Here is a 15,809-nt window from a genome sequence, read left to right as displayed (position 1 = left end):
TGCCCCCCCTGTATAGGGCCCAGTATTTACTCTCTCATCACACTCCCCCTCCTTGGTATACTGTCCCCTCCTGGCTGTGCCCTTACACTGTTCCCCATGCTACGCCCCCACTACTTAGTTTCTATTCTGTGCCCAATCACTTTTCTCCCCCATACTGTCTCCTCACACTATTCCACACTATTCTACTCCCTCCTCATTCTGTCTCCTCTCACATCCCTCTTGTTCACCATACTGTCTCCTCATATATTTACCCCCTCACTTTCTATACTGCCTGCTCACCTGACTCCCCATTGTGTCTGCACACATCCCATCACCCTCACTCCCTGAACTCTGTACACATACATTTTTCACATCGCTACTCATACTGTGTCCACATACATTCCCCCGTTCGCTCCTCATACTGTCTGCACCCATCCCCCATACTGTTTCCTCAGATATGCCCCCCCCTTCTCCTGTACTGTTTCCTCATATATGCCTGTTATTTTCCTCTACCTCACCCCATCATTGCTCTCTTCACCACCTCCATCTTTGCCTTCTCCACCACCACTATCATTGCTTTCTCCCCCACCACCCCAAAATTTCCCATTCCACCACCTCCATCATTTCCTCCTTTGCCTTTTCCACCATATCCATCATATTCTCTTCCCCCACCATCCCCATCATTGCCCTTTCCACCACCATCATCATTGTTTTTTCAGCTGCCATCACCATACTTGCCCATTCCACCACCTCCATCATTTTCTCCCCCTCCAATATCATCAGTGTGCTTTCCACCACCACCATCTTTGTCCATTCTACCACCTCCATCATTTCTTCCCTCCCTCATTATTGCCCTACCACCACCTCCATGATTTCCTCCTCTACACCATCATTGCATTCTCCCCCCACCACCATCATTGCCCATTCCCATTTCCACCTCCATCATTGCCTCCCCCCACCCCCATCATTGCCCATTCCACCACCTCCACCCTCCATAATTTCCTCCCCCACCCCATCATTGCCCATTCCACCTCCATCATTGCCCATTCCACCACATCCATCATTTCCTCCTCCCCCTCCATCCCAATTATTGCCCTCTCCCCGTCAGCCCCATCATTGCCCTCGCCTCTCCTCCCCGTTCACACACACAAAACCATTTACGTCTCTGCACATTCACCCGCAGTGCTACACATGCACGCACAAACACACACATATTGCGTACAGTATAATGGCCACACCTAATTACTCCTACACACGCGGCTGAGCTCCCTACACCTTGCACACAAGGCTCTGCTCCGTACACCTCGTACACACGTGGCTCCGCTCCATACACCTTGTACACACGTGGCTCTGCTCTGTACACCTCGTACACACGCGGCTCTGCTCCATACACCTCGTACACATGCGGCTCTGCTCTGTACACCTCGTACACACGCGGCTCTGCTTCATACACCTCATAGACACACACGACTCCGCTCCATACACCTTGCACACACGGCTCCACTCCGTAGACCTTGTACATACCCAGCTCCGCTCCGTACACCTCATACACACACAGCTCCGCTCCGTACACCTCGTACACACCCAGCTCCGATCCATACACCTCGTACACACGCGGCTCCGCTCTGTAGACCTCGTACACACGGCTCCGCTCCTTGCACCTTGCACACACCCAGCTCCGCTCCATACACCTCATAGACACACACGACTCCGCTCCATACACCTCGTACACACACGGCTCCGCTCTGTACACCTCATACACACATGGATCTGCTCTGTACACCTCGTACACACACAGATCCGCTCTGTACACCTCGCACACACTCGGCTCCGCTCCATGCACCTTGCACACACCCAGCTCCGCTCCATACACCTCATAGACACACATGACTCCGCTCCATACACCTTGCACACACGGTTCCGCTCCGTACACCTTGTACACACCCAGCTCTGCTCCGTACACCTCATACACACACGGCTCCACTCCGTACACCTCGCACACACCCAGCTCTGCTCCGTACACCTCATACACACACGGCTCTGCTCCATACACCTTGCACACACCCAGTTCCGCTCCATACACCTCGTACACACCCATCTCTGCTCTGTACACCTCATACACACACGGCTCTGCACCATACACCTTGCACACACCCAGTTCCGCTCCGTACACCTCGTACACACATGGCTCCGCTCCATACACCTTGCACACACCCAGTTCCGCTCCACACACCTCGTACACACACGGCTCCGCTCCGTACACCTCGTACACACACGGCTCCGCTCCATACACCTTGCACACACCCAGTTCCGCTCCGTACACCTCGTACACACCCAGCTCCGCTCCATACACCTTGCACACATGGCTTCCGCTCTGTACACCTCGTACACACGGCTCTGCTACATCCACACAAACCACTCCTGACCCCACACAAAAGCTTACCCTCGTCCAGCACCATGGCAACCAGCAGAGTCCTGCACTACACGGAGGCTCTTGATCATGTGACTCCTGACTCCTCCCCTCCTGTGACCTCATCACAGGTGCTGTGCGCACAGAGCAGCGGCAGCCATAGTTGTGGTGTGCGGCTCTCTGCGGTGGAGTGGCTCTGCTGCGGGACAAGTGCAGTCTCACCCGTGATAACGCACGCACTGAGAGAGTGCACACACACCAGGACCTGTTCAGAAGATTTAAAGGGCCGTCAGCCCTTTTTGTAGCTCATAGTGCTTAGGGTATTTGCACACGTCGCAGATTCTCTGCGGATCCGCAGCGTTTTTTGAGGTGCAGAAACACTGCAGATCTGCAATTGATTTACAGTACAATGTAAATCAATAAGAAAAAAAATGCTGTGCACACTTTGCAGAAAATCTGCTGCGGAAACGATGCGGTTTAAAAGAAGTAGCATGTCACTTCTTTTTGTGAATCTGCAGCGTTTTTGTACCCATTCCATTATAGAAAACCGCAGGGGTAAAAAACGCAGCAAATCCGCAAGAAAACTGCAGCAAAAATGCACAAAAACACTGCGGAACTGCAGAAAAAACGCGACAAATCCGCAGGTGCGTTTTCTGCCAGGAGAGACAGAATCCGCACCAGAAATTCCTAAGCCTAATCTGCAATGTGTGCACATAGCCTTACTGGTCCGCCCAGTCTCTGCTGGACTGGGCGGGCCCCTAGGCACTCCGGGCCCCGTTACAGCTGCGACCCCTGCGACACGTCATTTCCATTACAGACAAACAGAAAGACAGACAAACAGACGCAAGTACCCCTTGGACGATTATATAGATAGATTAAGCATAACTGAAAGCTATGCAGTCTGTAAGGAATACTGTCCTAAGAACTAGGGGGTACTTTGAAAAGGATACATATGTATCAGTACGTTCCACAAAATCATGTCACAACATATTTGGTAAAGTACAAATCAGCACCACAATTATATACAATGTTCCAACCATTAGTACACTTTGGCCCTATAATCATTCAAGTTATGATTGTTATTGTGGTTGACATGGTGCCTTGTAATTCAGCCCAAGTCACTGCATCGTTGGAATGACAGCAGCCAGTGAAGTCCTCTCCTCTGACCCAGCAGATTTCCTCTCTCGACTGAGCGATTATGAGATCGCCTTCCCTGCCCAGGTGGACCAGAGTGGGAAGTTCCTGACCTACAACCTTCGTCGAACACCTCCAAGCTTCCACAGGTCTCGACGAAGTATTCCTGATGAATCCGACCATCAGATGTATTACCGGTTACAAGCTCAAAGTTCTAGCTTCTTGCTCAATCTTACCCTGCAAACAGATCTACTAGGACAGCACTTCACTGTTGAGTACTGGAAAAGTGGAGGTTTGGATTGGAAACATGAGCTGTATGAGGACTGTCATTACGTTGGCCACATACAGGATCAACAGTTGAACTCCAAGGTGGCTATTAGCAACTGCAATGGACTGGTGAGAAAAATGTTACTCGTAGAAATTAAACAAGTTGTATTTTATATCTCCAAGATATCTATAGCAGCTTTACTTCCCCAATGTTTACAGCTCTTTCTTTGAAAAATTTTAATACACTTTTAATAACTCCTAAAATGTCCTAAATGCTTAGATTATATAAATTGATGTGTTAATTAGTGGAATAAAATCTGCAAGACTAACTTGCCTGATGCCTAAATGTAATGTTTCTCTATGCTTATATACACTGATGAGCAAAAGGGTAGCAATGTTTTGAACTTTTGACTTTCAGGCGTCATATCACTACCATAATTTTACAGACAATCATCCTGACTATCTCAGACATGAATTGACTTGTGACTATTTTGCATATGATTAGTTATGCAGATTCTTGTCATGTCATTGCATGTTTATTTTGTTAGTATGGTGTTTAAATCCACCTTTGGCTTTCAACACTGCTTTAATCTTTCTGGGTATGCTCTCGATTAGATTCAAGCTTGTCTCAACCGAAATCTGATCCCAGGTCACTTGTACACATTCCCAAACTTGATGTATACTGGCCAACTCACTTGGGTGTGTATATAGCTTTTTCTTCAACTCTACCCACAAATGTTAGATTGGGTTGAGGTCTAGGGACTGTGAGAGCAAACCAGCACCTCTACTTCATTGTCATTGAAACATTTCTTTGCTAATCTTGACTTATGTTTTTTGTCTTACTGGAACACTGTTTAGTCCTTTTCAAGTGTACGAAGTAAGTTGTCTTGTAGGATACTCACATATAGCACAGTATTGAGACCACTATCAATCCTGGTCAAGTATCCAATGTTTTTAGCTGTAAAACAATCACATATCATCAGGCTTCCTCCACCGAACTTGACAGTTCTTTAAAATTTTCGATCCGTTAGCCCCTTTTTCCCTTGTTTCTTCCTGACTCATTTGCACTCATCAGAGCTTAGTCTGTTGTCTTTCGTCTCATTACTCCAAATCACCTGTTTCCATTCTTCTACTGTCCACTTTTCACACTTTTTTGCAAACTTGAGCCAACGCTTCTTAGAATATTATGCAACATTGAAGTTCAGGTTTCTTCACCTTTTTTTGGGCCAACATTCCAGATTTGCGGAACATGCATTGCATGGTGTTTGCAGGATATCTGTGATCTCACTATTATGAAGTATATGAGCCACCTCCACTGTCGTGTTTGTCGTTCCAGAACTGATAGACCTTGTAATACGATACGATATGATATGGTACACTTTATTAATCCCGGGTCCCGGGGGAAATTACGGTATTACAGCAGCAATACAAACAGCAGTACATAAAATATTAGGACACAAATCTTGCACAAGTATAACAACATTACATAACAAATATATGTGGGTAGTTCAGGTATATAAGTCACTGTTAATTGACATTAGTACACCTGAAATCAGTCATTGTTGTCTACCACCCTTAAGAATTTATTATACATCCCCATAGCAGTAGGTACAAATGATTTCCTGAATTTCTCCATCTTACACCTTAGTAGGATTAGACTGCTGCTGAATGTGCTCTTCTGCTTCAAGAACAGCTCATATAGTGGGTGTATATTATTATTCATTATAGCCCTACACTTCTTCTGAATTCTATCCTCCAATACCTCCTCAAAAGAGTCCAGATGGAGGCCAACAGACGCACTTGCCTTCTTGATAAGTTTGTTGAGCTTATTAGCGTCAGATACTCGCACACTACTGCCCCAGCATGTGATAGCAAAAAAAATGGTGCTTGCCACAACGGACTGGTAGAACATTTCCAGCATTTTACTGCACACATTGAATGACCTGAGCTTCCGAAGAAAGTATAGTCATTCCCTTCTTGTAAACCTTTTTTGTATGACATCTCCAATCGAGTTTACTGTCGAGGTGAACCTCCATATATTTGCAGCTCTCAACAATCTCAACCTCCTGGCCAGCAATATTGATAGGTAAGTAATCCTAATTTTTCCTTCAATAACTGGCCACCAACTTCTTGGTTTTCTTTAGATTTAGTTCTAGATAGTTAGTCCAGCACAATCCACAAAGTCAGAAACCATCCTTCTATATTCCTCCTCCCCCGGCCCCCCACAATGCCCCCTACAATCACTGAGTCATCTGAGAATTTTTGGAGGTGACAAAAATCTGATTTATACTGAAAGTCAGCTGCATACAATGTGAAGAGGAAGGACGACAGCACTGTACCCTGAGGGGCTCCAACACTGCTCCATATGCTGCCAGATACCACCTCCCCCATCTTTACAAACTGTAGCCTGTCCGTCAGGAAGTCATTTATCCAGTTCACCATCCACTCATCTACCGCCATATCAGTTAACTTATTACGTAGTAAGGGCGGCTGTGAGGTATTGAAAGCACTTGAGAAGCCAAAGAACATGGCGCGCACTGCAGTTCCATCATCGTCCAAGAATGAATGTACTGTATGTAGCAGAGACACTACCGCATCATCCACCCCCAATCTCTGCTGGTACGCAAACTGTAGGAGGTCAGTAAAAGCCCTCACCTTCGGACACAAGTAGGCGAGTATTATTCTCTCCAAGGACTTCAAAACATGTGATGTTAAGGCTACTGGATGATAGTCTTGTAGGGAAGTTGGAAAAGTGGTCTTCGGAATCGGCACCAGGCAGGTGGTCTTCCACAGTTCTGATACACCCTGTGATTGAAGGCTCCAGTTAAGCAGGTGCTGGAAGACAATACACAGTTGGTTTGTGCACACCCTGAGGACACGTGGGCTGAGGCCATTAGGCCCAGCTACTTTGCCAATAACTAGTCTACTAAACTGTTTTCTCACGTTTCTTTGGGAGACAGTGAAAGCAGGCAGTTTATCCCCCAATGTCAATGCTGCTGATCGTTTCCCAGCTCCATCTCCCATTCCTGATGACGCTGTGCTTGTGTTGGTGAATCTGTTGAAAAACTCATTCATTTCATTAGCCAACGGCAGATCTACTTTACCACGCTCCTGCTTTGCCTTAAACCCAGTTAGCTGTTTCATGCCAGACCACACCTCCATGGAATTGTGTGATAATTTATTTTCTAATTTAATTCAGAATGCCTCATGGGCATTCTTAATTTTCCCCTTTAAATCCCTTTGTATTAATTTCAGTTTCTTTGATCCCTTTGTATTAATTTCAGTTTCTTTGTATCTTTCATTTTAAATGGCAGTTTTTTCTTGCTTAGTAAGTGTTTCAATTCTTTTGTAATCCAAGGCTTGTTATTTGTGTAACATCGAATCTTTTTAGCTGGTACAACAGTGTCAGTACAAAAATTTATATAATCAGTTATTCGCCCGTCAGTATCATTTACATCATCATGCTCTCCCCTGTTGCATATCACCGCCCAGTCTGTGAGGTCAAAGCAGTCTTTTAGAGCCTCTTCTGCCACTGGAGTCCACTTCCTGATTAGTTTTATTGTCGCTGGTTGTTTGCTAATAACAGGTTGGTATGATGTAGATAATAGTATGAGGTTGTGGTCTGATTTCCCCTGGGGGGCAGAGCAGACGATGAATAGGCATCTTAACATTCGCATAGAGGAGATCTAATATACTGTTGTCCCTTGTAGCACATTTTACATATTGATAGAACTTTGCAAGAGCCTTTGAGATCATGGCTCTGTTAAAGTCCCCAGAGATTACAGTTAACAAGTTTGGGTGCTTTGTCTGAAGGCGATCTAACACCCCTGACAATACTTCCCCAGCTGCCTCCTGGTTTGCGGATAGAGGTATATACACGACTACTGTAATGCAAATGGAGAATTCAATAGGTAGATAGTAGGGCCTGAGGCCAACTGCTAAGAGTTCACTGTTTTGACAGCAATGATTTTCCTTCACAGTTACCCCACCCCCTCCTTCTTACCACACTTAGCTTTGTCTCTATCAGCCCAAACCATGTGAAACCCTAGAATCAAGACACTTGAATCAGGGACCTCCCCATGTAACCAGGTTTCTGTAAAGCACATGAGACTGCATTCCTTGAACTCCGTCTGGGTTTTACACAGGGCTTGCAGTTCATCCATCTTATTTCCCAGCGAGCGTACATTACCCATGATAATGGATGGGACTGCTGGTTTAAACCTTCTTCTCCTGGACTTCACCTTTTTTCCTGCTCTGCAGCCTCTGAAAGGTCTCCACAATTCACAGGGAACAAGTGGTATGGCCACAGCTGGAGTAGCCTTCATCCTGCTCAGCTCCAGAAGTTGATCCCTTGAATACTCAACACGTTTAGTGACAGACTTAGGGGCAATCAGCAGGTCAATGTCCCTGTCTTTTGCTCCAGTACGCGCCATATCTGACTGTTTCCAGTGTTCTCCTCTTCACACGGATGTCTGCATCAGTAACCAACAAGGTAGAAGCTGTGTGTATTGTGGAACTGTAGCTGGTAGTGATTGCATTAGATTCATGTTCATGGGTGCGTCGCATCATTGGTATCCATTTAGGAATTGCATGTACCTGTAGGGGGATGTACGTATTAGTGACAGACCCAGGTGCTGATCCAGCGCTGCGTGTCCAGAGGCAGTTGGTTGTATGGGTGAATGGTTTCCGCCTTCCCACAATGGTCCGTCATACAGGAACAGTACGATCCACAGAGTATAAACCATCCATCAATATGCGGTTACAAAGTAGGAGTCCATAAAGGCACCAAAGCCAGTAGAAAGTCCAAAAGAAAGTCCAAAAGAACAGACAACATACAGAGACAAAAGAGTAGCTGCTGCTGCAATGAGCTGCCAGTAGCACAGCGCTATATTATGTCCTCTGACTTGCAGAGAGCAGATAGGCACGTCTGCTCCCTCCGGAGTCTAAAGTGGAAAATGAGCCAACTTGTTGACTCTGATATTTTGCCTTGATGTCCAACTCTTGGCTTTTGAATACATGGACGGACTTCATTTTGTATTCTTCCAACTGTCATGGCAATCACATGATGCAGTTTGGCAATTTTCTTGACTGAGAGACCACTATTGATTAGCTAGATGATGATGTTTCTCTTTTCTTGGGAAATCTTCCTTATGGCTGCTCCTTGATTCGAACCAATGACCTTTCACTTGGGAGTTAAGCTAATGACACACTGAGCTATTAGGGAATGTGAGAACAGGTCGTAATTTGTTGTATACTGAAAAAAAAAGATTTTTCAGCCATCAGGAGAAAAACAGTAACAATTCAGTAACATGACAAGAGTCTGCATAACTATTCATATGCAAAATAGTTGCAAGTCAAATTTATGCCAAAATTATTGTCTGTAAAATGATGGTAGTCTCACGTTTAAAGCAGTAGTGAATGGTGAGATATGCAGCCTGACAGTCAAAACTTCAAAACATTGTTACCCTTTTGCTCTTTATTGTATCTCTAGCAGAAGCCATAGTTTAACTTCTTCTGGTAACACTTCTTTTACCTTCTATTTTAGCTTGGAGTGATAGTGTCAGGGGATGATGAATATCTCATTGAGCCACTGCCTCCAGGTGGAAATTATAATAAGACCAGCGAGGGGACACCTCATGTGGTTTACAAGCGGTCTTCCTTGCAGCGACAGCACCTTGACGCAGCTTGTGGTGTAATAGGTATATTTTTAACCATTTTCCGTAGATGAACAAACGTAGTACCTGTAAATACAGGGTGGGCCATGTATATGGATACACCTAAATAAAATGGAAATGGTTGGTGATATCATTTTCCTGTTTGTGGCACATTAATATATGGGAGTGGGGAAACTTTTCAAGATGGGTGGTGACCATGGTGGCCATTTTGAAGTTGGCCATTTTGGATCCAACTTTATTTTTTCCAATGGGAAGAGGGTCATGAGATACATCAAACGTATTGAGAATTTCACAAGAAAAACAATGGTGTGCTAGGTTTTAACGTATCTTTATTCTTTCATGAATTATTTACAAGTTTCTCTTTGTTTACAGCCATTGACATGTCACAGAGGTTAACACGTGAGTAGCGGATAGAAATTGTGTTGATGTCTGGTGAACGCAGTACCCAGGTCATTGCAGCAGATTTCAATGCAAGACATCCTACGCAAGAAAACTGTCACCATTTCCATTTGATTTACGTGCATCCATATAAATGGCCCACCCAAAAAAGCTTGCAATCTGAATTTGCAGAATGGGCACCAAAACAAAAATTGGAACAGGACCCTCAGTTTAAACAGAACATTATATTCAGTGATGAGGAAAACTTTTTTGGGTGGGCCATTTATATGAACACACCTAAATCAAATGGGAATGGTGACAGTTTTCTTGCGTAGGGTGTCTTGCATTCAAATTTGCTGCAATGACTGCGTTCACCAGACCTCAACACAATTTCTATCCGCTCCTCATGTGTTAACCTCTGTGACATGTCAATGGCTGTAAGCAAAGAGTAACTTGTAAATAACTCATGAAAGAATAAAGTTACGTTAAAACCAAGTACACCATTGTTTTTTTTGTAAAATTCTCAATAAGTTTGATGTGTCACATGACCCTCTTCCCATTGAAAAAAATAAAGTTGGATCCAAAATAGCCGCCATGGTCACCACCCATCGTGAAAAGTTTTCTCCCTCCCATATATTAATGTGCCACAAACAGGAAGTATATATCACCAACCATTCCCATTTTATTTAGGTGTATCCATATACATGGCCCTATTTCTAAATTAGTATGCACACCCATTTATAGATATATACAGTTGAAACTATAAGTTTACAAACTCTATATAAAAACACACATATGCATGTTTTTCTCAATATCTGACATGAAATCAGAATAAACCTTTCCCATTTTAAGTCAATTTGGATTACAACAATTACTAATATTTGCCAAATGCCAGAATAATGAGAGAGAGAGAATGTTTTAAGGCATTTTTATTACTTACTGCAAAGTCAAAAATTTTCATACACTAAGATTACTATGCCTTTAAACAATTCTGGACTGCCCATATGATGAGGTCATGTGTTTGTAAGCTTTTGGTAGGTTTTTTGGCAACATCTGAGTTAATTAGAGACCCATATGTGGATGTATTTTAATGCACACCTGAAACACACTGCTTCTTTGTGTAGCATCATGGGAAAGTCTCAAGAAATAAGCCAAGACATCAGGAAGATAATTGTGGACCTGCACAAGTGTGGCTCATCCTTGGGTACAATTATACACAAGTACAAACAAGATGAGAATGTCCAGCAATTATACCATTCAGGAAGGAGATGGGTTCTGTGTCCCAGAGACGAACGTGCTTTGGTCTGACATGTGCACATCAACTTAAAGACAAAAGCAAAAGACCTTGTGAAGATGATGGCGGAAGCTCGTAAGATTGTGTCAAAATGAGTACTGTATCAACATGGGCTGAAAGGCCACTCTGCCAGGAAGAAGCCATTACTCCAAAAAAAAAATAAAAAAGCCAGATTAATGTTTTCAAATGCACACAGGAACAAAGACCTTAATTTTTGGAGACATGTCCTGTGGTCTGATGAAAATAAAATTTGGGGGCATAATGACCATCGTCACATTAGGGGGAAAAGGGTGAAGCTTGGAAGCCTATGAACATCATCCCATCTGTGAAACACAGGGGTGGCAGCATCATGTTGGGAGGTTGTTTTGCTGCAGGAAATACTGGTGCACTTCACAAAATATATGGCATAACGAGAAAAGAAGATTATGTGGCAATACTGAAGCAACATCTCAAGACATCAGCCAGGAAGTTAAAGTTTGGGTGGAAATGGGTTTACAAATGGACAATGACCAGAAGCATACTGCCAAAATGGTAACAAAGTGGCTTAAGGATAACAAAGTCAATGTTTCGGAGTGGCCATCACAAAGCCCTGATCTCAATCCTATTGAAAATTTATAGGCAAAGCTGAAAAGGCAGGTGCGAGCAAGGCGACCTACAAACCTGGATCATGGATCAGTTACACCAGTTTTGTCAGGAGAAATGGGCCCAAATTCCGACCAACTATTGTGAGAAGCTTGTGAAAGGATATTCCAAATGTTTGACCCACGTCCTTCAGTTTAAGGGCAATGGCACCAAATACTAATGAAATGTATGTACATTTTTGACTTGGCAGTAAGTTATAAAAATGCCTTAAACATTCTCTCTCATTTTTCTGGCATTTGGCAAATATTAATAACTATGGTAATCCTATTTGACCTAAAACGGGAAAGGTTCATTCTGATTTCATGTCAGATATTGAGAAAAACATGCATGTGAGACTTTTATATAGTGTATGGAAACTTCTAGTTTCAACTGTGAGCATGTTGTTATTCCCTGCAGTCATTAAATCTGGCAGGATGATGGGGTCAGCTGTACCCTGCTCTGGAGATAGGTACAGGTCCTGGGGTGGGATATGCCATAAATGTCTTTGATGACAGCTGACGTTAGATTGCATATGCTAAATAAAAAGTAACATTAGCTTATGATTTCTGATTTTTACACCACACTTCAGCTTTGCAGGTCATTTGTTACAATCATCCCAAATACACAAAGTGGCTAAATAGAGTAGACATGCACCCAACTTGCCCTAATCCAACAGCTGGACTTTTTTTAATAGGTTTTACATAAAACTCTTAGGCAGGGAAGCACAAAGTTTTATTTGCTACAAGACTCCATTTCTGCTTTTAAAATGACTATGGATTCATTCACTTTACAGCTAAAGTGCAATTTAGGAAAAAAACACATGTGGAAATTGCATGAAATTTTGCCACTAAATGGCTTGTTTTTTTTTATGTGATTATTAGCCATGTTGTACCTACAAGTAAATCATGTAAAATAAAGGTGCTTCACCTACGGTATGTAAAGTGTGCAGACAATACCTTAATTGTAAAACTATTGTAGTTCATGGTTCAGGCATATATGGTTTTCAGCGTAACCTAAAACAGGAACTTGGACAAAAAATATCACCCCTTCCTACAGTATATATCCTTATGTGAAGGTAACATTTAAAAATTCCACTCTACACACTATGCAGATGCGTTTCATGCTCCGTAACACTGGATTGATATAGGGATTGCTTTAATTTTATTTTAATTATTTGTGTGTGTTCCCAAAAGTGTTATGTTAGTCACTGTTTTGTACCAAATGACAGCTTAAAGGGAAATATTCTTTTAACAGATGATAAACCCTGGAGGGATCGTCAATGGTGGTTAAGGAACCTAAGGCCTCCTCCAGTAAGGCCAACGTCCAATCAAACACAGCGTGGGCCTCTTCCACTTAAACGATCAGTAAGCACAGAGAGATATGTGGAGACCCTGGTCGTTGCTGACAAAATGATGATTGGCTATCATGGGAGAAGGGACATTGAGCAGTATATCCTCGCTATCATGAACATTGTAAGTATTACACCCAGACAATCAATAAATATTAGGATATTTAGAGGGAACCTGTCAGGCGATTTATGCTTCCCAAACCACAAGCAGCATGAATTGCAGCCTGTCTGCATGCTCCAGTATTCCAAAGAAAATCTACTTTGAAGATCCCAAAGAAGATTCACAGGTTTCTCACTACGTACATGTGAGGGAGCCATCTGTCAGTCAGTCATTTATGATGCCGCTGGTAAGAGCTGGCCACGGGTGTTCAAAGTATATAATCTCTGTAACGCCAGAGTACGGTAATTCAGAGAATAATATACCGGGCTACATCAGGCTGTCATTCATACTGTCTGAAATTTGGGCTGCATGAATCGCCCAACAGGTTTCCTTAAATGGAATCTGTCAGTAGGATCATCCCTCCTATGCTGTCTATATGGGCATGTAGGTTGTAGGAAGCTGAATAAAATGATACGTTGATATCTGTGATTTGCTGGATTATTACAGAAAAATAAACATTTTTCTTAGTATGTAAATGAGCTATTAAAATCTATAGGCCGGACACAGATTTTCCTTAGAATTTACCTCCAGAGCATATTTTAAATGACAGATGACGTTACCAGTGTGAGACATATAATGACTGACAGTCTGCTCTCCTAATCTATAAGACTCACACTGGTAATGCCCTCTTTCATTTAAAATAAGCTCTGGATGCAGACTTTCGGGGAGATCTATGTCCAGCCAATAGTCCTGATTCCTGAACAGCTCATTTACATGTAAGAGAAACATGAATATCTCTGGAATAAGGCATTGGATCACAGATATCAAGATATAGTTTTATTCAGCTTCTTATGATCCACATACGCATATACAGTAGACTGCTTAGTAGGGTTGATGCTACTGACAGATTTCCTTTAAAGGTTTTCTTTAAAATTATCTTTATATTCTGCCTTTGGTCCATTGATTTTAAGACTGATGTTTTCTTGTTTCCTGGAGGTCAGGTTGCCAAACTTTTCCAGGACTCAAGTCTGGGGAATATTGTGAACATAATGGTAACAAGGTTAATCCTCTTGACTGAAGACCAGGTGAATTTTAAAGGATATTAATATAATGAATACATTCAAACCCAAACCAATTTTATAATTTTCTAGTGAAATTAAATGTGGCCATTGCTGTAGGATTTACTTTCACACCTAAAGCTATAAATTGCTAATTGGTTCGTGCGAATTAATGCTAGCCGGTCACTTTTTCAACAGCCCACCCTGGAAATTAATCACCATGCTGGAAAATCTCTTGACAGTTTCTGTCGGTGGCAAAAGTCGATTGTAAGCCGTAACGGGAATGCAATCACCGAGAATGGAATTGCTGATCATGACACTGCTGTCTTAATAACCAGGTACGCAAACTAAAATTAACTACCATCTTTCTACTCTTTTACGGCAAGACTTTCTGTCATGGAGGCACAGCCAAAGTATCTTCAGTTACTGCTTAGTAAATAGTGAACGGTGGCTATTACGTTGACCCAGCACTGACTGACAGCCAGCTTAGCTCTGTTGCACTGCTGACCCAGCTGTCAGTCACTGCTGGGGGTGTGGTTTGAGTCACCGCTTACTATGTATTGAGCGGTGACTGAACCTCCACTGGCTGTGGATGAAAGCCGGAGGCTGCTGGGAGAGATAAAGTTTCCTTCCGGTAGCTGACCTTTTAGTGTGGCCGCCGCACAGCTTTAGAATGCAATTAACTTGAATATTAACCCCATATCTGCATGTTAAAAGCATTTTTTACATGACAGGTTACCTTTAAGTGCTTTTGATTTGCAAGACATCAGAGTTTATTCATAGTGTTACGCTATACATACACAAGATCCCATCCCCGAAAACAAGGAGAACCGGGTAAAAATAGTTGTATGGCCATTTGTAAAGTCCAACGTAGGACAGCTTGGTTGTTTGATATTTGCTTAGTTATGAGTTTGTTCTCCCCAAAATCTAGAAACACATATAGACACACCTACATTTATAATTTCAGAATCCTTCCAGCAAATGCTTGTGCAGAAAATAAAATTGATGAGTTAATGCATCTCACATTATTGTGCTAGTTTCCAATGATTGTGTGTCTGTTTTCTTTCAGATATGACATTTGTATTTACAAAAATAAGCCATGTGGAACTCTTGGTAAGAAATAAAAAACTAACGCCCCAGGCGGAGGGTGCATTTTATTTTTCTCCTCCTAGATTAAACATTGAATAATAAACATTTTGATCATACATGTCACCTAAAGCCACTGGAGAAACCACTCAGCTCTACAGCAACCAAATCTGTTTTCTGTAGTTACAGTATAACAAATTAAATTTGTCAACTTCCATTGGCAGATTTATATAAAATATGGGATAAAAGTCTAACTACGGTAAATTACAGGAATATTAGAATTCTACAAAACATTCTGACGTTATATAATGCACAGGGCCTTATGCTGAATGCATTTATATGTAATCACTGAACTCCAAGGTGACTTCTAATGTTTTTACAAATTATAGTTGGTGCACTTTGTGTCCTAACATAGTTTGGGGGGCAAATCTTCAACACAGCTCTCAACTAACAGGGATC

General features: G+C 42.7%; 1 protein-coding gene across 4 annotated transcripts in view; it reads left to right on the top strand.

The window, feature by feature from the left end:
* Positions 1-15,809, top strand: part of ADAMTS10 (ADAM metallopeptidase with thrombospondin type 1 motif 10) — a 240,291-nt gene that overhangs the window by 110,350 nt on the left and 114,132 nt on the right. For 3 of the 4 annotated variants that reach the window (XM_069741673.1, XM_069741657.1, XM_069741665.1), the window contains 6 exons: positions 3,502-3,919; positions 9,336-9,489; positions 13,013-13,230; positions 14,208-14,291; positions 14,463-14,602; positions 15,334-15,377. In XM_069741673.1, the coding sequence (XP_069597774.1) occupies positions 3,502-3,919; positions 9,336-9,489; positions 13,013-13,230; positions 14,208-14,291; positions 14,463-14,602; positions 15,334-15,377 (1,058 nt within the window). The remainder of the gene's footprint in view (positions 1-3,501; positions 3,920-9,335; positions 9,490-13,012; positions 13,231-14,207; positions 14,292-14,462; positions 14,603-15,333; positions 15,378-15,809) is intronic. The other variant, XM_069741682.1, reaches the window with a different exon arrangement.

The sequence above is a fragment of the Ranitomeya imitator genome, chromosome 1 (assembly GCF_032444005.1).
Source record: "Ranitomeya imitator isolate aRanImi1 chromosome 1, aRanImi1.pri, whole genome shotgun sequence".
Lineage (NCBI taxonomy): Eukaryota > Metazoa > Chordata > Amphibia > Anura > Dendrobatidae > Ranitomeya > Ranitomeya imitator.
Note: the sequence above shows the minus strand (reverse complement) of the source record. Positions and strands in the feature narration are given on the sequence as shown.